Source organism: Protopterus annectens, chromosome 4.part1, assembly GCF_019279795.1.
Source record: "Protopterus annectens isolate FY-2018-M chromosome 4.part1, PAN1.0, whole genome shotgun sequence".
In the NCBI taxonomy this organism is placed as follows: domain Eukaryota; kingdom Metazoa; phylum Chordata; order Ceratodontiformes; family Protopteridae; genus Protopterus; species Protopterus annectens.
The window spans coordinates 415,476,446-415,498,945 of NC_056734.1; the positions used below are offsets into that span (position 1 = coordinate 415,476,446).

At 41.4% G+C, this 22,500-nt stretch overlaps 1 protein-coding gene across 1 annotated transcript in view; it reads left to right on the plus strand.

The window, feature by feature from the left end:
* The window catches only part of UGGT1 (UDP-glucose glycoprotein glucosyltransferase 1), a gene marked incomplete in the record, with an annotated part of 2,149,769 nt that overhangs the window by 1,285,485 nt on the left and 841,784 nt on the right, over positions 1 to 22,500 (plus strand). Inside the window, 1 exon segment of the mRNA XM_044070228.1 lies at positions 8,686 to 8,781. Within this exon segment, the coding sequence (XP_043926163.1) occupies positions 8,686 to 8,781 (96 nt within the window).

Below are 22,500 nucleotides of genomic sequence, written 5' to 3' on the forward strand. Positions count from 1 at the left end.
ATGGCATTGTGGAACACAGCCTTGAGCAACCAGTATATCTACAAAGCAATTTCTGCCGGAGCAAGCTAAATATACTGGCAGACAGACTAACAATCCTAGCATGGACCCTACAGTGGAAACTGAAAATAAAGATTTTTCTACATGTTGACGAAGCAAATGGGATCCCAGATATAGATCTGTTTGCCTCCCCAGAACTATCAGTGAGACATTTTGCACAGGACTCCCCACAAACAAGCTTGGAAAGTGGATGCTCTGTCCTTCAGATGGAAAAACCTATCAGTTTATGTCTTTCCTCCTCTGCATCTCCTCACCAAAGTACTACTAAAGTCAAAACAGGACAAACAAAGCCTGCGATATTGGTGCACTGGACTGACCCACTTGTAACACTGGTGCCCCTCTCTTGCGCCCAGTGGGTCGCACCCAACCCCATGGCACCTTTCTCAGACCTCTACCCTGTTGTCTCAGAAGGAGAACCAGATTCTGCTGCCTCAGCTGAAACCCTGAACCTATAGCAGCCTGGCCTAATTACCTAATCTCTCCCTTTACCATCCCTCAACCAGGATGGATATCATTTTAAGCATGAGGAGGCCTGAGTACTAGAAAATCTTATTGCTGAAAAATGGAAAGATTCTGTGCCTAGAACCAATCTCAGGGTTGAGCACAGCAGCCAACTTACCTCAGAGTTTACAATACTTAGCTGAGATGCTTCACAAGGGCCTTTGTTTTCCTCCATCAAAATTCACTCCTCCAGCCATTTCAGCTCATTATAACACAAAACACTCCCTCTTCTCTCTCATCCACTGCTCAGGCAGTTCCTCAGAGGGCAAGAATTCAGACCACCCAGGAGGTACAACCAGCCTGGGACATTAACTGTATTGGAGAAGCTCACTCTTGCCCTTCCTCCCCTTCGAGCCAGCTGCTAAGGTGCAGATTTAAAATTCCTTTCTTGGAAAACAGCCTTCCTTTTAGCAATCACTTCAGCAAGAAGGGTATCACAGATGAGCCTTTTATCATCTTTCATGCTGAGACAGGGTGTCCTGGAGACCAATCCCTTCTTCATGCCCAAAGGTGAATCCCAGTGTGGCTGTTAATCCAGTCCATTCATTTGCCAACCTTCTTTCTAATCCACAGAACAAGGGGAATGGATACTACACTCATAGATGTGCACAGACAACTTAAGTTTTACTTGGACAGGACTAAACATAAGGAAGTCTGAACAACTGCTGGGGAGCATTTGCTGCAGGGGGCAGAGGAAAGGCTATTTCCAAGCAAACCATTTCTAAATGAATGAGCCATTGCATTCATTTTCTACTATAAGCACCATGGAGAACCTATCCCACAAAGAGTTAAACCCCATTCAACCAGGGCTGCATCTACCTCTACAGCCTTTTCAGAGTGTCCCTACCAGGGGACATCCTCAACGCTGCCTGGAGTTCTGTACATACTTTCACCCAAGCATTTTCATTTTGCTATTTTCTCTACAAATCCAGGAGCCAAGCTTTGCCACTGCAGTCCTGCAGGGTCTTTTTAGCTAGCCCTAATGCTATCTAAATTCCTCCTCCCATCCTTAGCTTTAGAGCTGCCCAAATGTGATGACTGCAACAGTGAAACACAAAAGAACATAGTGAGTTGTGGCCTTACCATAAATGTAGATGTTCAAGTGTATTCACTGTTGCAGTCAGACCCTCCAGCCCTACTTTTTTCCTACGGGGGCACCTGGCATCTGGGAGGGCAAGAAAAATGATGTAAAAGGCGTCGGCTGCATGTTTTATACCCCTGGCCAGAGCTGACTTGAAAAAGGGGCATAACCCGGCCTTTGAAGACTTTGTTAATCATGCCAGCTGAGGGCTACTGCAAGCAGATAACTCAAAAGTGATGTCTGCAACAGTGGCACCTCAAACATATACATTTATGGTAAGTGTACACAACTGTACTTTATCCCTCCCTAGTTGCTGGTCTGAGCTCACGAGAAGGCTGAAATCATTCCTCTCTATTCAGGATGCCATGCACCCAGGTCCTTTGGCTATGCACACCTTGGCCAACTGGTTGTCAGCTTACCATAGTCTTCTGCTGACATATTTGTCTAATTTCTCTGACTAAACTAAACCAGAGCTAAACTAAATAAATAAATTGTTGTGAAATGGGAAACTCGATGTGTACCTTGTGGCTGCCGAGGGGTACAGGCCACAGGAAATTCAATTAATATCCCACACCACTGCTGGCCAATATGTGATGTATTCTCTGGGCCCGGTAATCAAGAGCCTGAATCCTCACCACTGACACTGGAGAGAGACTTTCACTTGCAACAAAAATGGATACATTCAGTATTTCCAGATGCAGCTGTCCGCATCAAGCACAGTTTCCTTTAAGAGCTTACATGAGACACAATAGTCAGTGCAGGCTGGGTCCTCTGTCTCTCTCTCCAGATCCCCACTAAGACTCCTCACTGACACAGGTGTAGGGTTAATTCCTCAGCTGAGTGTCCAAGCCAAGTCCTCCGGCGCCCTCTTCGTGGAACCAGTGTTGTGTGCTCGTGCTCAAAGCTTGGCCACCCACTCTCTGGGTGATTTTCACACACACACCTGTGTGGAGAAGGCTAGCACAGATTACTAGCTGTGCCCCTTCTACAGACTATAAAGGCAGTTACCTTACCAGACACCTAATAAAAGCCAGCTACTCTTAGGCTTTTGCAGGGGTACCAATTATACTGAGTGAAATTAATATCAGCTGATGGTAATGTTAACCAAGCAGCCAGGCTCAGGAGTAGCCACAGTGTCACCAGTAGATATAAAGTACCCTCAAAAGGTTAAAATATTCTCTCTGAAAGAACCAGTCATAATGAAAAGTTTAAATATATTTAGTAATAAATGTTGATGGCTGCTTGTTTCTTTTCATATTGATTACAATAAACACCAGAGTGTCAATCTGGGAGATATAAAATAACTTACAGGTGGACAGGTTCACAAAATTACAGAAAAACAGGAAACAACTAACCTCACTATACTTTTCTGACTGATCTAAGAATTGTATTCCTGGTTACTTACCAGAGCAAGGCAAGATGAAGAGGCAAGGGGTTCATGTTTTGTCAGGTTACAAAACAAGAGTGCTCCGAGAGACTTTCAGTCTCACCTAGTGATAAGCGTTATTTTAAGTGATGGATTACATACATCCGGTCATCTGACTTTCTGGTTCATGCCCCCCTTTTCTGGAAGCTGTCATGATTTAGCACATATGTGTCCATAATATACCATAACACACAGCCTTGCTAAGATCTGCTGCATCTCCTGGAGGTCCTTAAAACAATTTCAAACCTCCCCTTCCTGATTATAATTAGCTCATCCCAGTGACAATGCAGAGACTGCTAATACAGACTTTGTCTCTAGCTTCATTGAGAACTATAAGGAAACAATTTTATAACTTAAGACAGGTAATTTAATTTCAAATTATTTTCAAGTTTAAATTAACATCTTCTCTTCAGTATGCTCTGTACGAACTGACGTTTACAATAATGCTTGTATGTTTCTTTTCTGTCAGCAGAGCTTACTGTTGGTATTTTAACACAAACGGCTTTACACATAAACATTTTCAACACGAGCATCTCTACAAATTAGTTTGATACCAATGATATAAAATTCTTTTGCAAAATTCCAGCTAGTTGTGCAAGTGTGTTACACATCCACTACCCTACTTCTCAGGCACTTAGCTGACAAAGTACCTCACATAGTCACAGGCTATTCAGTTCATAACCAACAAACTAACCCCTCATAGCAGCTGTAGTACCATACATTGCTTTATTTTACATAGCACTTTTGTGTATTCTCCTATCATCTTTGTTACGGTAACTGGAGCTTTTATGCATTTTTCTTCTCACTTACTGCTTAATTTGGGTAACAGGCACTCAAAGCACACTCCCAACTCAGGTGCAGGACTATTATAGTGCCAAGTGTACTGAGTCTTGTTATATTTTAAAGACAGTATGCAATTTTACTTTCAGGACAAAAACTGTAAGTCTCATTTGTGTCCCTTCTTTTTCTCTATACAGTTAAAGCAAGGTTGGTATTTCAGTCCTCTGAAAAATTATCTATCGGTCCTGAGTTCTATCTGTCTTTAATACATTTTTATTTGAAACAGTGGTAGTGGTTAAAAATGACATGGTCTCTTTGAACCTATTTTACTGGCCGGAGGCTGAGAAGCTGAACCCCTCTCCAGCTTGCTGGAGTTATTTGATTTCTTGAACTTTATCTCCTCCACTATCTGCTCTGCTTCCTTGTGCATTTTGATGAATGGGAGAAGAACATTCCCAAAACTGTTTGATATGATAGTCTTGAGTCTCGGATTCACCTTCATAACATCCTGTGAGTGCTGGGATAGTTACTTTTTCTTTTTTTTTGCCGTGCCATTCCAGTGGAAGGCATTTTTGACAACTTGGGTGTTATCAACTTTCAGTTGTTGCTCAATGGTGGCTCTGCGCCTTCACCAGAAAAGGCCGCGGTTGTTGCACCCTTATGGCAAGATTTGAGCTTGTATATGATGTGTTCTCTCAGTTAATGCTTTTGCTGTAGGAACACCAGTCAGTGATTCATGTGTCCTCATAAAGCTGCTCCTGCCAGTGTCTCTGAGATGGCAGAGAACCTCATATTCTTCTACACCATTCTTTCTAGCTTGCTGGATGCCATCTACTGCAGCAAGAGTACAAATAGATTTCCTTTCTGCTGATCCTTCTGATATTTATTCTCCACCAAAAGTACTTTTTAACCATCATTCCCTTACATTTCCAGGTTTTATTCTTGTGTAATACAGCATTGTTTAGTAACCCAGTATGCATGATAATCTCAAATCCATTAACATTTATTGGCATTTTTACTTTGAGTTTTCAATTTCACACTGTGGCTGTTATAGCTGTACTTGATAAGTTGATAAATAACTTTGTTTGTGAATTGATACAATTTTGTACTTAAGCTTTTAGGTTTAGGGAAGCACATAGTATGTTGAGTGCTTTCTTTGTGTTTGATACGTTATAACATTTCTTTTCTATAAATATGTAACTGTTGGCATGTATTATATTGTGGTGCCAGTGACCTTGTAATGAGAGTAGATGCCTTCTGTCTGCACAGCCTAAAGGAGAGTCTTTCGAACAGAGTACCAGTTCATGAAGACAGACATAGGTAAGGCAGCTAGTCATTTCTATCCTATTTTTAAACCTAGTTCATAATTAGTAAGAATTGGTTATACTGTGGATTTTATGCAGTTGCATATGATCATTTTAATTAGTCCTCTGCATTGAAGCGTTATCTCAGTTAGTTGCTGGAATGGGACTTTATCACTGGTTCTCCTTTACTGTCTTAAGATTCAGAATCACTAGTACATGGTGAGGAGCAAATCATTTATAAAAGGGCTTTGTCTCTGTAGCTTTTAGGATTGGTCAATTGTCCTGAAGTGGTGCACTGAACCAAAAGATCCTTGGTACATCTCCACTCCGAGGGAGTACTTATTAACAATCACATTCCTGCAGTTGACTTTTCTGCTTAACTTTTTGCTATGACCTCTCCTAGTTCATGAAAGTGTGCAAAATAGCAGCCTACATAATAACCTTAACTCCTGTATCATTTCTACTTGTGTGGATGCTATCTTTGACTGCTGTCCTGACTGCCAGGACTTTTGCCTTATGGTTCAGCGAGTTGACAAAAGGCATGAGATATTTATTACTGTCATGCCTTACCTCTCAACCTGGAAACATCAAAATCTGGACAGGCCATGAAAATAGGTACAAATCTGTGCAGCTGTGATTATCTAATTTGCATACATAGTATATAACCCACCCACTCCCGATGGAGATTGGCTGGGATACCAACTTTTCAAATGCAAACTGAAGAACAACCAACAAAATATGGCACCAGATTCCAATGTCCTATTACCTGGCTATTTGCACCATTTACCATAAACATAATGTGTGCATGCTGCTTTACTTCTACAATCAATAATTATTTGGATTTTATTTTTTACATTTTGCAGTACATCAATGCACAAACTTTATTCCTAGCTATTTCTTCCCACTATTTACTATTGGATGTATGGATCGTATGCAGAAGTAATAATTTATGTGTATTTCAAATAATGAAATAAACACTGAAACATTAAGACTAATTAACAATACAAATGTTGGAAACTATCATAATGTATAAAATGAAGATCAGTTTTTAAAAGCAATTAACTTTGTTGTATCCAAGTATGTTTTTTCTTTGATTAAAACAAACTGCATTCCCTAGACGAGAAGGATGCTGATATATGCAGAACAGCAATTAGCTTAGGGATATACTAACATTATTACCGTCTCACCGACTGTAGTAGTATTACAGATGTCAGAGGTATCACTTCTAGCTGCCACATCTGTCGCGTATACCCCATATACGGCTCACAGTTTGATTTCCTGTACATGACTAATGCTACATACATTATTAGTACTGTGACCTCACCATAACTATAAACTTTTTGGCTAGAATTTATTGGTTTTACCTCACGTAACTGGCAGTGCATGTAACTAATCTAGCCATCACCAAATGACTTCTTCCTAAGCAACTGTGATATTTCACTGTACTTTTCAACGTCTAAATTGGCTGGCCTGTATCTTAGTATCAAGACTCTGCTCCATGTTATGGGCAGGCACATCAGCTATACCAAAAGAAAATAATTAACAACCCATGAAGTTCTTCAAACAGACTATTAACCATGCATTGTGACACTGATTAACCACTAATTTTACCTCTACGACTAACTTCCTGTAAACTCTGTCCAGATGTATATAAATGAAATGAAAACTTTAAAGCAGAATCTTCCATCAAAAATGTCAATTCTTACTCTTCTGGAAAGAATGAAACTAGCAATCTGTCTTCACTCAACCTGAAGTACTTTTCTAGATAGAAAGAAACCAGGATTTAGCCTTACTTCACGGCATCTCAGGAGACTAGAGAAAAAAATTTCTGACTAACCTACTTTCTGTGACATGAAAGCTACAGTTAAGAGTCAGGAGAATGTTTTACCACTGATCCTGCCTCATAGCCATCACATATTATTATTTAATTCCCACCATATAAGCAATATTTGGCGACAAAATACAATTTTGGCCCACTTGCTACAGATCTCTACAGTGAAACTAGAGGCGATTTAAACTACCCGTTATGAGCATGTGTGATCCTGGCTACCATAGTTGGATTAATTGACATATGATCTAACCTTTTCTTCGTATGTCCATAGAATAACTATTAGAAAAGATGAGTGTCTAATATCATTGGAGGCTCTTAAGCAATAAGGCCTCGATCAGACATTTTGCAACTTCATATTGGAGGTACTATAACATTTTAGGCTAAACACTATGAATGTAGTCTGAAGACAACTTCCAAATGCCAACAAAGTTCTTCTCTACTGAGGATTACTGTTCCACAAATGCATGTCCACACAGATTTCCGACTTGAAAGCACAAAACTGCTGTTTCACTTTCAACAGAGGAAAAGCAAGTACACCAAGAAAAATAATAATCAAAAAGCATTTTTTGTTTTGTTTTTAAAATCTCCAGACCAAGCTATTCTTTCCAAGCATTTACATCAGACAAGCAGCTGAAGTAATTATTTAAAAAAAAAAAAACATGAGTTGTGACTTGAGTCATTTGCATTACCTCTTGAGGGCATGAAGCATTACTGCATGCAGGCTATTCCATTCATAGCACAGACTTGAGGAAAGCATCACCTACAGCTCATGGAATGAACTCTCTTTGAACCTATTTTACTGGCGGAAGGCTGAGAAGTTGAACCCTCTCCAGCTTGCTGGGTTGATTTCAACTGAACTTTATCTCCTCCACTATCTGCTCTGCTTCCTTGTGCATTTTTGATGAACCAGGAGAGAACATTCCCAAAACTGTTTTGATATGATAGTCTTGAGTCTCAGTTCTCCTTCATAACATCCTGTGAGTGCTGGGATGAATTTACTTTTTTGCTTTTTTGCCCAGTATACATTGAGTAGGCATTTCTCGGCTGACAAAAACTTGGGTGTTATCAACTTTCGGATTTTGCTCAATGGTGGCTCTGCATATTCACCAGCAAAGGCCTTGGTTGTTTCCTTATGGCAAGATTTGAGCTTGTATATGATGTGTTCTCTCAGTTAATGCTTTTTGCTGTAGAACACCAGTCCAGTGATTCATGTGTCCTCATAAAACTGCTCCTGCCAGTGTCTCTGAGATGGCAGAGAACCTCATATTCTTCTACCATTCTTTCTAGCTTGCTGGATGCCATGTACTGCAGCAAGAGTACAAAATAGATTTCCTTTCTGCTGATCAGCTACAATGTTATTCTCAACCAAAAGTACTTTTTTTAACCATCATTCCCTACATTTTCCAGTTTTATTCTTTTATTATATGCAGCATTGTTCCCAGTAGCCAGTAGCCATGATAATCTCAAATCAGTAACATTTATTGGCATTTTTGCTGAGTTTTCAATTTTCACACTGTGAGCGCTGTTATAGCTGTACTTGATAAGTTGATAAATAACTTTTTGTTCTGTTAATTGATACAATTTTGTACTTAAGCACAGGTTTAGGGAAGCACATAGTATGTTGAGTGCTTTCTTTGTGTTTGTTACGTTATAACATTTCTTTTTTTCTATAAATATGTAACTGTTGGCATGTATTATATTGTAGTGCCAGTGACCTTGTAATGAAAGTAGATGCCCTTCTGTCTGCACAGCCTAAAGGAGAGTCTCGAACAGAGTACCAGTTCCTTGAAGACAGACATAGGTAAGACGCTAGTCATTTCTGAATCTGTTTTTTAAACCTCGTTCATAATTAGTAAGAGGTGGTTATACTGTGGATTTTATCGGATTGCATATGATCATTTTAATTAGTCCTCTGCATTGAGCGTTGTCTCAGTTAGTTGCTGGAATGGGACTTTATCACTGGTTCTCCTTTACTGTCTTAAGATCAGAATCACTAGTACATGGTGAGAGCAAATCATTTATAAAGGGCTTTGTCTGTAGCTTTTAGGATTGGTCCAATTGTCCTGAAGTGGTGCACTGAACCAAAGATCCTTGGTACATCTCACTCCGAGGAGTACTTATTAACAATCACATTCCTGCAGTTGACTTTTTCTGCTTAACTTTGCTTCTTGACCTCTCTAGTTCATGAAAGTGTGCAAAATAGCAGCCTACATGAAAGTAACACTTAACTCCTGTATCATTCTGCACTTGTGTGGATGCTATCTTTGACTGCTGTCCTGACTGCCAGGACTTTTGCCTTATGGTTCAGCAGGATTGACAAAAAGAGCATGAGATATTTATTACTGTCCTTAACTGTAGTGTGGACTGATTCGGGTGGACCTTTTTCAGCCATTACCAAAGCAAGCAGATTCTTTTTTTTTTAAGAAATAAAATAGTTAAAATATTTTGAATGCAAAATAGTAAATATGTATCCATTTGTAGGTTTTTGCAAGGCATAACATTTGTTGCAGACAGGTAGTTGTATTTAATATTGTCTATGGCGCGTAGTACCTTAGCTGAGCCATAAACCATAATACAGAGCTAAAAACAAGGCATCATAATAGGATCTCTGAATTACATTTTATAGTATGTTTATGGTAAGATGCACCTTTCTTACCTGGCATAGTCTGTTTTGTTTTTCTTAAACTCTTAGGACTGAGACTGTAGGACTTAAGCTTGGCAAAGAAAAGTTTTCCTTGGCTTTAACACCTTTCTGTTACTCATAATTCACCACACTCATCACCGTTATCCAAATCTTGGTTGCACATTGAAGTCAAAGGGAAGAATGGCTACAGGTTCTTTTCACATTTTGTGTGGAACATAATTACAAATTGTACGTCCTTCTAATATGGAGTGTGTTGCTCACAATTGCCGTGTTTATATCAAGTGTCATGTCTGGTCGAAGCTATGTTTTTGATATTTTTTCCAGTTTTTAAGTTGGTGTTCCACTTCCCTTCTAGGCCACAGTGTTTTTTTCATGCTCAAGTGCATAGCCCTTCTCTTTTGTTGTACTGTAAAGTTGCTACCATTGGAATTTTATTCTTAGTCTGCTGTTTATCATTCACTATTTTGTTTATTCTTGGAAGTTAGACTTTGTTTTGGTGTGTGTGATTAGCAGTAGTTTATGGCCAAATAAAAGTTATTTGGATTTAAAAATTCCAAGTCCTATAGAAATGAAATTCTTCCACATGGCTGCTGTTTTGCATATTGAATGCTTAGAACAGCATAATTTGAAAGCAGTGATATTTGTAAAGCCTTTGGCAGGAAGACTTTTGACAGGAGAAGCCTACTTAATTTCAAGGGTTTGTTAAAAATTCAATTCAAGTTGAGCCTTCTCCTTCCAAGAATTCTAAGAGTCTGCTTTAGAGCTTCCTTGATCTAAAATCAGGGACACATTTTCTACAAAGAGTGATATTTATGGTAGGGCTCTTTCTCCCAGAGAGACTTCTCATGCCTCTTCCAAGAAGGCTGGAAACACTTGTGGTGATTCTGGTGTTCCAAAACTAATGATTAGTGTGGTGATGAACCATCTACCTGTGATAGACAGAAGTGGTAGTGATCCTTCTATATCTAAGGTTGAGTTAATACGATTTTTGTCCACTAAATCCAAGCCCACCAGGTATAACTATGGGCATCAATAATGCAAAGCTGTTGAGGGTTGTATTGTAGATGCAGGTTACAATCAGTCTCATTCTGTTCCTGTCAAGTTTACAAAGGCATATTTTATCTGCCCACTTTTGTTTCTGCTGCTTCTTTGGTCCTGTTCCCCACAAGGCCTTGCAAGTATCCAGACAGATGGATTCTACTGCACCTCCACTAACACTGGCATCAATGGGGTTGGTATTTGATCTGTCACATTCCAAGTGCCCTCCCTGTCCCTAGTGTCATAGTTTACTCTTCAGCCTCATTGTTGGTGTTGATGCACTAGCACGGTTTTTGGTCTGAATTTTCAACTTTAAATTCTCTGCCTTGAGAATTCCTTTATTGTTTTTTGTGTCAAGGATCCCTTAGCATTGAGAATCAAAGCTAACCCCTCAGTTCTAGTGTCGTCAAGGTTTTTGGCACCAGCATCAGTCAGAGGAAGTCTTAATCAACCAAGGTTAACATCGTAGCATCCTCAGCACTGGACAGAATTTCAGTTTTAATGGCAGTAGCGCTGATGTTGTAGACTTCTCTGGATGGGCCTTCCTCAGCACTTGCAAGATTAGTGGGTTCAGTATGAGACTGACTTAGACTCGTTTCTGAGCCTACCCAAGCTTCATGTCATTGGGACAGAAGACCATTTGACTGACAGTGAGGCCATGAAAGTACATCTGAGTATGATGCACCTCTTTCTTCTCAGAATGTTGCCTTACAAAGAGCAGGAGAGAGTCCGTTTAAGAAAAAACACACCTGCTCTCCACTGAAATGGCAGAGTCTGGTTTCAGACACCAGTTATGAAAGTAAAGGAGATTCCTCTGTTTCAACCTCATCCCAGATGTCACCAGATTGTAAGGCACATATTTCAGCCCTGTTTTTCACCAATTTTTACTGAATCTAATACCCCTCTTTAGTACCTTCAGACAAAAAGGAAGTGTATTTTAATTACCTAAATTTTCATTTAACATCTGAATAGGATTTTTTTGCTGATTTCAATGCATAATGGTAATTGGGCACAGCTTAGTTTAGTAGCATGTAAGGGCAGTCTTGGGATATTGATAATGATTATCTTGCAAGAGAGGGTAATTGGCTGCTTTCCTGGGAGTAATTACTGCTGTCTTACTAGCAGTTGGTTTCATTATGAAGTTTGTTTCAATTTTCTAATTTTTTCTTTGCATTGATCATTTTGTAGACTATTGCTGTTCTTTTGGATGGAGTGTTCTGAGCTGTGCATTCGAGCTTTCACTGGAAATGGACATGACCTGTTTTTTTTTTTGTTTGTTTTTAAACTGGATTTTACTCCTTTCTTCAGTCCCTCCAAACATCATGGAAGTGTGAATTAATTACTTAAATTGTCATTTAGCATGTGATGCAGATTTCCAAGATAGCCACAAACCGAGCAGCTAGTTAGTTAAAGCTCTTTCACTGTGAAAACTGCTTAATTGGCAAAAAGCCAATGAAAGTTATCACTTTGGTTAAAATTCAGTTATTGACTAGTAATGTCTGCGTGAGAGTAAAAAAAGAAATTTAGGAAAAGTGAAAGAAAATCAGCAAAAAAGAAGAAAAAGCTCTGATCAGAAAGAACCTTGCTGCTGTTCATCAAAATGCAGTTCAGGTTTCTTAGTACAAGGGATGGCTTCCAGTAATTCAGAAGAAAAAAAATAAGTTTCACTCAAAGGTGTTTAAAATAAGTGAGGCACTGAAGGAATATATCAAGTTGGATGAAAAAAGTCTGTAAAAATAGAAGTAAAGTAGCTATTTAGAGGAGATGATAAAACTGCAGAAATCGAGGTTGAAATGAAGAAAATACTGGCTGAATGTGAGGCTCTCAAGAAAAAATGTTTTATAAAATAGTCTAGTTAGAAAACAGAACAAACAGATAAAACCTGAGATTTTCTGTTATACCAGAGAACTTGAACAGGATAGATTGCATTAAGTTCATGAAAATAAGCAAGTGGACTGGTATTCCACAGCAGAATTTGTTAATTGAAAGGATGTACCATGTGTATGCCCTAAATCTGACCACTAGAAAGCAGCCATGTCCTATATTAATAAAAATGATGTCATACCAGCAGAAACTTTGCATCCAGTAGGACCTACCTGGTCAACAAATGTAAAAGAAAATAAACAGCTGCTCTTCAAAACATTTTTTGCAGAAGCGAAATTATTAAAAATTGGGGACACCAGATTGTTTGTGGAAAATTATTTACAGTACACCAGGCAGAAGCAATTTTATTTTATTCCTGTGATCATAGGCTGTTGAGAAGCTGGTGTGAAATTCAAGCTGACCTATTTAGCTGTTTTTAGAATATTTTTTTCCTGTAAGATCAAAGGCATTTTAGATGCAGAAAAGACTAAGGAGGAAAAAAAAATATCTGGCAAAGATTGAGTAGTTCTGACAATAGCAAAGCATGTAGAGAGAACTTGCCAATGAAGTGTTTTCTTCATTATTCCAAAAAAAAATATTTAGTTACAGAGAAAAAGGAGCGGTCTAGAAAAAAAATCACAAGTACCTTGGACTTCAACTAAAAACCATTGTTTTGTTGTCAAGATGGAGGAGGATGACCGACAGTAATATGAAAATAGGAAATATAAGGAACAATTGTAAAGTGTCATTTTCATAAGATGCAGTTTAGGACCTGAGATCATCAGGAAGTAGTGACTAAAAAAGACCTGGACCTGGAAATTTGTTCAGTGTGACAACTATATGAGTATACTAAAGCTTAGTTCCCACTTTGTCATTAATGTTTAGAAGGAGAATAAAGTAATTGAAGATGTAGCTGTAAGTAGTAAAAGAAAAATATTTTGTGCTTAGTAAAATGTGCATAATGAATGTCTTGAAATAAGCTGCATTTTTATATTGTGAAATAGTTCTGTACAATATGCAGAAGTATTTTAAATGCAAGATTGGGGATCTTATCAGTGGCTGTTGAGGTTCTTCATGTTTCACTGTTGCAGTTGCAATCATATGGGTTTTCCTTACTGTGGCAGCTGTTGGCTGGCCCAAGTACCAGAGATTTAACTCCCTCCTGGGCTGGCAGACACTCTCCATCTGATGTCAGGACATCAGGTGTAAGTGTTGTCAGCCCCATGCCATTTTACAGCTGTTTTTTTGCAATCTGAGCCAGAAGCATCCATATCGTAGAGTGCATAGGTCAGTTTGAAGACAAGAGAACTTCTTTAAAGCTAAGTGCCCTATTGGGGGAAAACTTCCTTTTCTGTTTTGTATGCATTTAGGGTACTAGAATTAATAATCTGTCTTGATTGTGGAAAACAGATTCCACATCAGGACATCACTTTAGCTTTTTTGCTTATGCCTGGAGCACAACATTCCAAATTGTTTCCATTGTGCTTATTTTAGTATGCATACAATTATTTGTAGGCCCCAGTCTCTTACTTAGTATTTAGAGAAAGAAAAAGGATACTGGGGATCCTCAAACATTATGGAGTCCAAAAATCATTCTTTCAACCCATCTAAAAAACAGAATAATGAGCCAGTCCACCCAGACTTGTGATTATCAAAGGACAAGAGACGTCTTTGTAGTCCTGTGCAACAACTGAGGAAGTGTCAGAGACTCCTGTTGTATACCCTTTGGAGCTCAACGTGCCTCCTGACCCTGTTACATCCATACATGTTGTAGGACAAGGGTTGTTGGTTGGGTCTGCAACTGCTTCTCAGGCCACGGCTTTTGACTCTTGTTTTAGGGCTTTATATAAGAAGGGTGTAATCATGAAAATCTCCAGGGGGGGTCATCGGTGGACATTGTGCCAGGCACCAACTGCCCGGCAGTCACCTGGTCCCCAGTGCTTCTGACGCCACACCTAGAACTTAACCTAAGACCAAACCTAAAAGGTTACCTTCTATCATGCCTCAGCCTAGGCCTTCAGGATCCCAGCTCAACTGGCCTTACCAGCAGGATCTGCTTAAACTTGCTTAGGATTTAGTTATTGTTACAGATTCCAGACAACACAGTCCTGCCAGATCTCCTGCTCCTATAGAATCTCTTTCTGGGAGAAGAGCAGAATTTGCTGAAAAAAAAACCCAATCTAAAGGAAATTATGGCTGTTCTCAAGGGCATCCTAGCTCTCAAGGAAACCTGAAAATCAGAGACCCTGTTAATATAGACAGCACAATGATGTGGTACATAAACAGGCAGGGAGGCACTCAGTCTTACCTTCTGTGATGCCTGACCATGTCCTTATGGGACACAGCAAAAAGCATGACTCTTCATCCTTAGCCTAGTAATAGAGATAAACAGCTCTCTTGCAGATCACCTTAGCGGATCAGAGGAGGACCCTCCCGAATGGACCCTGAAAAAGAGTGTCTTCCAATTCCTCTGTCAAGCTTGGACTGCACCAGAAGTAGACCTTTTTGCTTCAGGTGAAAACTACCTGCTACAGAAATTTTGCACAAGGGCCAAACATCCAATGGCATGGAGGACAGAAGGCTTCTCCTTCCAGTGGACAGGTCTGTTTCTTTATGTATTCCCTCTCATACCCCTTATCCCTAGGGTATTACTGAAAGCCAGGGTGGAAGGACCAAGAGTGATTGTTATTGCCCCCTTTTGGCCAAGACAATATTAGTCCCCTCTCCTTCACCGCCTGCCTGTTACCTCAGCAGATGGACCTTCTGACAAAAAAAAAACAAAAAAAACAGGGGCTTCATCATACACCGCAACCTCAGCACCTTGAGACTGACAGCATGGTTGATCTACCATCTGCTTCTCATGGCCTTTTCTTGAACAAGGACATACTGGACATTTTGAAAGACGCTAGAAAACCTTGTACCAGACAACCCTACAGATGTTCTTCGTGTTTCACTGTTGCAGTCATCCCACTTTGATTATCCTGCCAGGGGTAGCCCTCAATTGGCCCGAATACCAGAGGCTTAGTATTTCTGCATCATTTGCTGTCTCTCCGGGACTGATGTTAAGTCATCAGTGATATAAAATCAGGCAGCAGACACCATTACATCAGTCTTTCTTGCCAAAGAGCCCGAAGCAGTTCGCATGAGTGCCGGTTGGCCACTACCTGAGTTTTGTTTCCGAATTGAAGTTGAAGTCTTCTAAAGCTTAGTACCCCATTGGGGATCCTTTTTTCTTGCTCTAACCAATGTCAGAAAAAGTTAACAATGTCTCGCCTGTGGAAAGCAAATACCTCACTGAGATTTCCATTCTTACTGCGTCACCTGTTTAGGCCCAGACCGCGACGTCCCTAGCTGTCAGTTTTGTGCTTTGTTCAACGCCCGAACTGTACATCATCAGGCCCTTATTGTAACCAAATATTTCTGCTCTCAATCTCTGTATTCCGAAATGGCTTTGGTAAGCCATCTGACTTCGATCTTCCAAAAAAACGTAAGGATAAAGACCGAGACAGACCGCACAGGTCCAAAACTGCCGACGACGCTACTCTTAAACTAGTCGCCAGTTCACCAGTCCTTAGTGAGGCGCTTTCGCAGCCCCTGATGCCCGCTTCTGTGGATTTGCAGGCTGCTACCAAGACCCATTTGGAGTCCAGTATGTCGCAAGACTCTTCTTTGACTAAGGATCCTGCGGATGTCTCTACCTTGGATGGGTCCGGAGCCACTGAGCAGGCACCAGCTTCCGAGGAAGTTCTTTGCACTACTGATATTCGACACAAACCGACAACTTCTTTCGCGTCTTCAGTTCTTTCTAAAACTACCAAGTTTCTAAGGCCCAGGGTATGAATTGCACCTAAAAAACTGACGACCCAAACTCAAACACCTGCTTCCATGCCTCAATATCAAATACTTAAAATGGCGGAAGACTTTATGCTTATTAGGGGAAGCCAGCCTACCCCTTCCAAAAAAGAGACTTGTCCCCAGCAGTTTTATCTGACCAGGATTACGATGACTCTGAGGTTTCTGAATATGAAGACATGCAACCCTTGTCTGCTTATGATGATTCATATGCAGAGGAATCAATTCCTTCTGCCTCTCCTCCAGAGGATTTTTCATTTGGTGAAACCCTACATACTTTAAGGGAGCATTTATAATGGGAATGTCAGGACTATCTTCAGTCCAAAAAGAGAATCTGGGAATTCTTAGATTTACCACAGCACAGACCTTTAGCCATTCCTCCTGTCCTGGATGTTGTGGATGATGTCTTTATGGAATCCAGTTTAACTCCTGACACCTCCCACCTGCTCCCAGGAAACCTGACCGGTATTAGAGTCCCTGACTCACAAATTTCTTTTCAAAAATCCTACTGCTGACCCAGAGGTCATCTCCCAAGGACCTAAAGGAATAAAAGCAACCACAGCTAAGAATCCCACCCCCTCGGACAGGGATTCCGAGCTTTAGACAGATGGGGTAAAAAGTATACACCTCTGCAACTCTTGCCATTGGAACACTAAAGTTAGTTCCACAAGCTTTAATACCAGCAACATACAATGGAACTCCTTAAACAAAAAATATCTACCTTCCCGGCTTGTGCAGAAAATAAAGAATTGCAGGAGCTTATGCATTCTGCAAGCCAAGTTGCTAAACACACCTTGCAATGTGGCTTTGACGCCCTAGAAGCATCCTGCAGGGCAGCAGTCACAGGTTCTGCACTTAGAAGGCATGCTTGACTTAAGGAACAGACCTTGCCAGACCATGTCAAATCAAAACAATTAGACACACCATTGAACAAAGACAATTTGTTTGGCACCAAGGCAGAAGAGGTCTTAAAGATGGAAGAAAAAGCTAAATCTATGCAGACAGTTAAAGACTTCTTACAGGTCCAGCCTCCAAGGTTCAGTAGGCATTGCCCTCCAAGATCTGGTCCTTTCTGGCCCCTCAAGGCCAGCTCAGACAAGACCTAGGGGAAGCAGACACCCCCCAGACAGCAGTCTCAGGGAATGCAGAAATCTAAGCAAAGGAGTTCCTCCACTTCAAAAACGGGGAGTGCTAAGCCACCCCCTTATGGAAAGAACTCACAATGACTTTACAACTCCACCCCTTACCTCTTCCCACCTGCTTGTGCCCCTAGGAGGAAAACTCTCCTCCCATGCAAAAAACCAGGCCTCCATCACCAACCACCGATGGGTCCTCAACGTAGTGTCCCAGGGATACAAATTTTATTTCCACACACTGCCAACCTCAAAAGGGTTCCCAGATCTACCTCCAAACCAGTGGGCAGAGGCCCAAAACAAAGTCCATTCCCTGCTCTCCATGAGGGCAATACAGCCTATTCCTGCAGACCAGATAGGTCAAGGTTTCTATTCCAGGCTTTTCCTGGAACCCAGAAAAGAGGGCACCTGACACCCAATCCTCGATCTATCAGTTCTAAACACCTTCCTGGTGATACCAAAATTAAAAATGCACACCCTCCAGCAGCTTCTTCCTATGCTATCCAAGGATGCTTGGTTGGCCACCCTGGACCTACAAGAGACCTACCTACACATCCCAATCAGGGATTCTTGCAGGAAATGTCTACATTTCAGGGCAGGGTCTATGCACTTTCAGTTCTCTGCACTTCCCTTTGGCTTATCCACTGCTTCCAGAGTTTTCACAAAATGCCTGGCTCCAGCCATTGCTTTTTGCAGACAAGGGAATATTCAAATTTACCCCTGATTCAGGCAGACAGGAAAAGCTGTTACAGCACATGACCTTTGTAAAGGACCTCCTGACCTTCCTGGGGTATACTATACATTGAAAAGAAATTCAAACTTGTCCCCACTCAAAAAATTCTATTCCTGGGAGCAAGCCTGGACACAGCATCCCAGATGGCATTCCTTACTCCAGAAAAACAAGCCTATCTGACAGGCTACTTATTTCAACTAGCCACTAAGCCACCAAAACTCAGTTATCCGTAAGGAAAATCCTGCAAGCTCTAGGGTTCATGGTATCCTGCATTCTACTCATTCCATATGCCAGACTGCATATGAGGAAACTTCAGTGGTACCTAAAAAGCCTTTGGTGTCAACACTCTCAGGACCTGAAAACTATCATACCTTTGATACCCTGTCTAAGGAAAGATTTTCTTTGGTGGGCATCAGCATGCAAGCACAACAAGGGCTTTCCCTTTTCACAACCCCACGCCGCCCAGACCCTAACCACAGATGCATCAGATTATGCCTGGTGTGCACACCTGAATTGGCAGGTGTATTCAGGCCATTGGAACCAAAATCAAATACATCTGCACATCAACCAAAAACAGATGCTAGCTGTTCAGCATGCTCTGACAGCTTTCAGACCCCTACTCTCCCCGGGGCCTCTACTGATCAAAACAGACAACTCCACAGTGATGTGGTACATTAACAAGCAGGAAGGAACCCACTCTTATCCCCTCTGCAGGCTAGCCATGACCCTTTGGGACACTGCTTCAGCCATGCAAATGCACCTGCTAGCACCATTCCTGCCAGGCTCCCAAAACTCTCTGGCAGACAACTTAAGCAGAAACCTCCTAGAACCACACGTGTGGCAGGTAGACCACAGCACCTTCAACCTTGTAACCCAGAAATGGGGCACACTGAAGGTGGACCTCTTTGCCTCCCATAGCAATCACCATCTCAGCAAATTCTGTACCAGGGAACCTAACAGCAAGGCCTGGAAAGTGGATGCCCTATCCTTCCAATGGGTAAACCTCTCGATCTATGCATTTCCCCCTCTACCTCTACATAGGGGTACTACTCAAAATAAGGGAGGAAAAAACAAGAGCAATCTTGTTTGCCCCAGACTGGCCATGCCAGCACTAGTACTCTCTGCTGCACAATCTGTCAACCCTGCCTCCATGGCACCTACCTCAATTCTCCTCACCCAGCAGAATGGAGAATTCATGCATCCACAATTGCAGACCCTGAACCTGGCAGCCTGGCTTTTATTCCCTGACTTCTCCTCCAGTTGCCAGCTTAAGCAAGCAAGTCCTGGATGTTATACTTGAGGCCAGACGCCCCAGCACTAGAAAATCCTATGCTGACAAGTGGAAAAGGTATTGCACCTGGATCCAAGCTTAAGGAGCTAAAGCAGCACAGCCCTCCCTACCTCTCATCCTGGATTACCTAGCAGACCTTCTTCACAGGGGCCTATCCTTCTCTTCTATTAAAATTTCATGCCTCTGCCATCTCTGCTCATTACAGCACAGAGTCACCTCTCTTTTCTCACCCTCTCATCAAACAGTTCCTAAGAGAGGCTAACAATTTAAGGCCATCCAGAAGAGCTCCTACCCCAGCTTGGGACCTTAACTTTGTAATGGAAAAGCTTACACTTACCCCCCTTTGAGCCAGCAACTTCAGCAGAGTTAAAATTCCTCTCTTGAAAATCAGTCTTGCTTCTGGCCATCACTTCAGCTAGAAGAGTTTCATAGCTACAAGCACTCATGGCTGTAGAGCTCTTCATCATTTTTCATGCTGACTGGGTTTCCCTCAGGACTAACCCAACTTTCATGCCTAAAGTGGTGTCCAGTGTGTCTTCCAACCAATCTGTTCATTTGCCCACCTTTTTCCCTAACCCACAAAACAAAGGGGAAAGGATTCTGCATTCTCTAGATGTGCACAGACAGCTCAGATTCTACCTGAATAGGACTAAATCTTTTAGGAAAATTGACCAATTGCTAGTCAGCATTGCAACAGGGGCAGAGGGCAAGGCCATATCCAAACAAACAATCTCCAAATGGATAGCACACTGTATCCTTTTGTTCTACAAATACCATTATGAAACCACCCCCTAAGGGGGTTCAGGATGCATTCCACCAGGGCAACCTCCACCTCTGCAGCTTTTCTCAGAGGGGTCCCTACCAGGGACATCCTGGAGGCTGCAACATGGAGTTCTGTTCATACCTTCACCAAGCATTACCACCTGCCTATCTTCTCCAAATCAAGGACAGGCTTTGCAACCGCAACCTTGCAGGGCATCCTAGCCAGCCCCCAGTCTTCTTCACTGCCTCCACCCTTTTCTTCAGCTTTGGGAATCAACCCAAGTGTGATGACTGCAACAGTGAAACACCAAGAACATAGTACAGTTGTGTACACTTACCATAAATGTAGATGTTTGAGTGTATTCACTGTTGCAGTCCTGGTTTCCCATCCTCCAGCCCCCTTATCTCTTTCTCTCTCCATCACTCCTTACAGGAACTTTTGGTATTTACTTTCTACTGGTGGTAGTCTTCCACCATAACCTATCACCCTATTTGGGGGCTCCTGACATTTGGGGCAAGTAAAACTGATGTAATGGCGTCAGCTGCCTGATTTTATACCACTAACGACTTGATGTTAGTCCTGGAGTGACAGCAACCAACACAGAAATACTAAGCCTCTGGTATTCGGGCCGACTGAGGGCTACCCCTGACAGGAAAACCCAAGTGTGATGACTGCAACAGTGAATATACTCCAACATCTACATTTATGGTAAGTGTACACAACTGTACTTTCTAAATGCAAAACGTTTTCTATTTGATGCCAACAGCAACATTTCTCTCAAACAGGGAGCTCAACCAGGTGCTTGCTTAACTTATTTATTTAAATCTGGACACTTATTCGTCCATAAAAATGCATTCTTCAGCCATCTGTGCCTGCCTTCCTATGTAGCCTGCTCTCTACTCTCACCCCTTTTTGAAATGATTTCTTAAGGGTCCCATTCACCTGAAAAGAGCTCCTACTCCCTCTTGGGATCTCAGTTTTATGCTGGAAAAGCTTATTCTGCCTCTTTTTGAGCCTACTGCTACAGCTGACATTAAGTTCTGTCCTACAGAACAGCTTTTTAGTGGTTATCACCTTAGCAGGTCTGGTTACAGAACTGCAGACACTTTTTATTTTTTACCAGGATGGAGTTTTTTTTTCAGGATTAACCTTTCTTTCAAGCCAAAGGTGTTTTCTGAATTTACCCTAAACCAGTCCATTCATCTCCCTCCCTTTTTCCCCTCATCCTCAAAACAAGTGAATTCCATCCTTCATTCCCTTGATGTACATAGACCACTCCGATACTATCTGGGCAGGACCAAGGCAGACAGGAAATCCAGCCCAAGTTTATGTAGCCTATCCAAAACATGATACTGGCCAGGAACGAGACAGGTACACACAATGTGAAGTACAAAAGACAGTTGTTCCAAAGAAAATTAAGTCCTTTCATTGGTGAATAATCCTGATTTCATCAATTCTGATTAATTCTTGACCAGTATCGTTTCTGGATTCGAAGTTTGAGTCTGGTTCTTGGAGAGTGTTTTTGTAGGCTGTGCTGATAACAAACTGGGAAAGCCTGTCAGCAAGCAGACCATTTATAAATGGATTTTTAACCATCTGTTATAAGCATCATGGAAAGCAAGTTCAACATCATATCAAATCTTATTGTACCAGAAGTACTGCCACCACAATTGCCTTTCTCAGAAGGGTCCCCATCAGGAATATTTTAGAGACTGCTATTTGGTCCACAGTCCAGAAGTTTACCAAACCCTAGAATCTTCCCATTTTCTTCAACTCCAGAACTGGATTTACCTGTGCAGTCTGGAGGGCATTCAAACCTTAAACTAGATCTGCTTTGTGGACCAGCCCCCGCCAATACGTTTCATTGCAACAGTGAAACATGAATTTAGTACAGTTGTCTCCTTCCCATTAATATTTGAGTGTCATCACGGTTGTAGTCTGTCTTCTCCCCCCATCCCCTCTGTAATGCTTGCAGGTTGGGGTATGCATCCCTCTCCCTACCCCTTTTCAATACTTTTCTCTCTCCCCCTTCCTTTTAAGCCTTTAGGGTCCAATATCTAGCACAAGGAGAACTATTCTGTGTTCTGGGCCTGGAGCTTCTTGTTTAATACTAAACTATTGGTTGTGCCTAATTTTCTTTACAAGTGATTGGACATTGTGAACAATACCGGTTGTCGTGCAATCCGACTCAGTTCTTCACCAT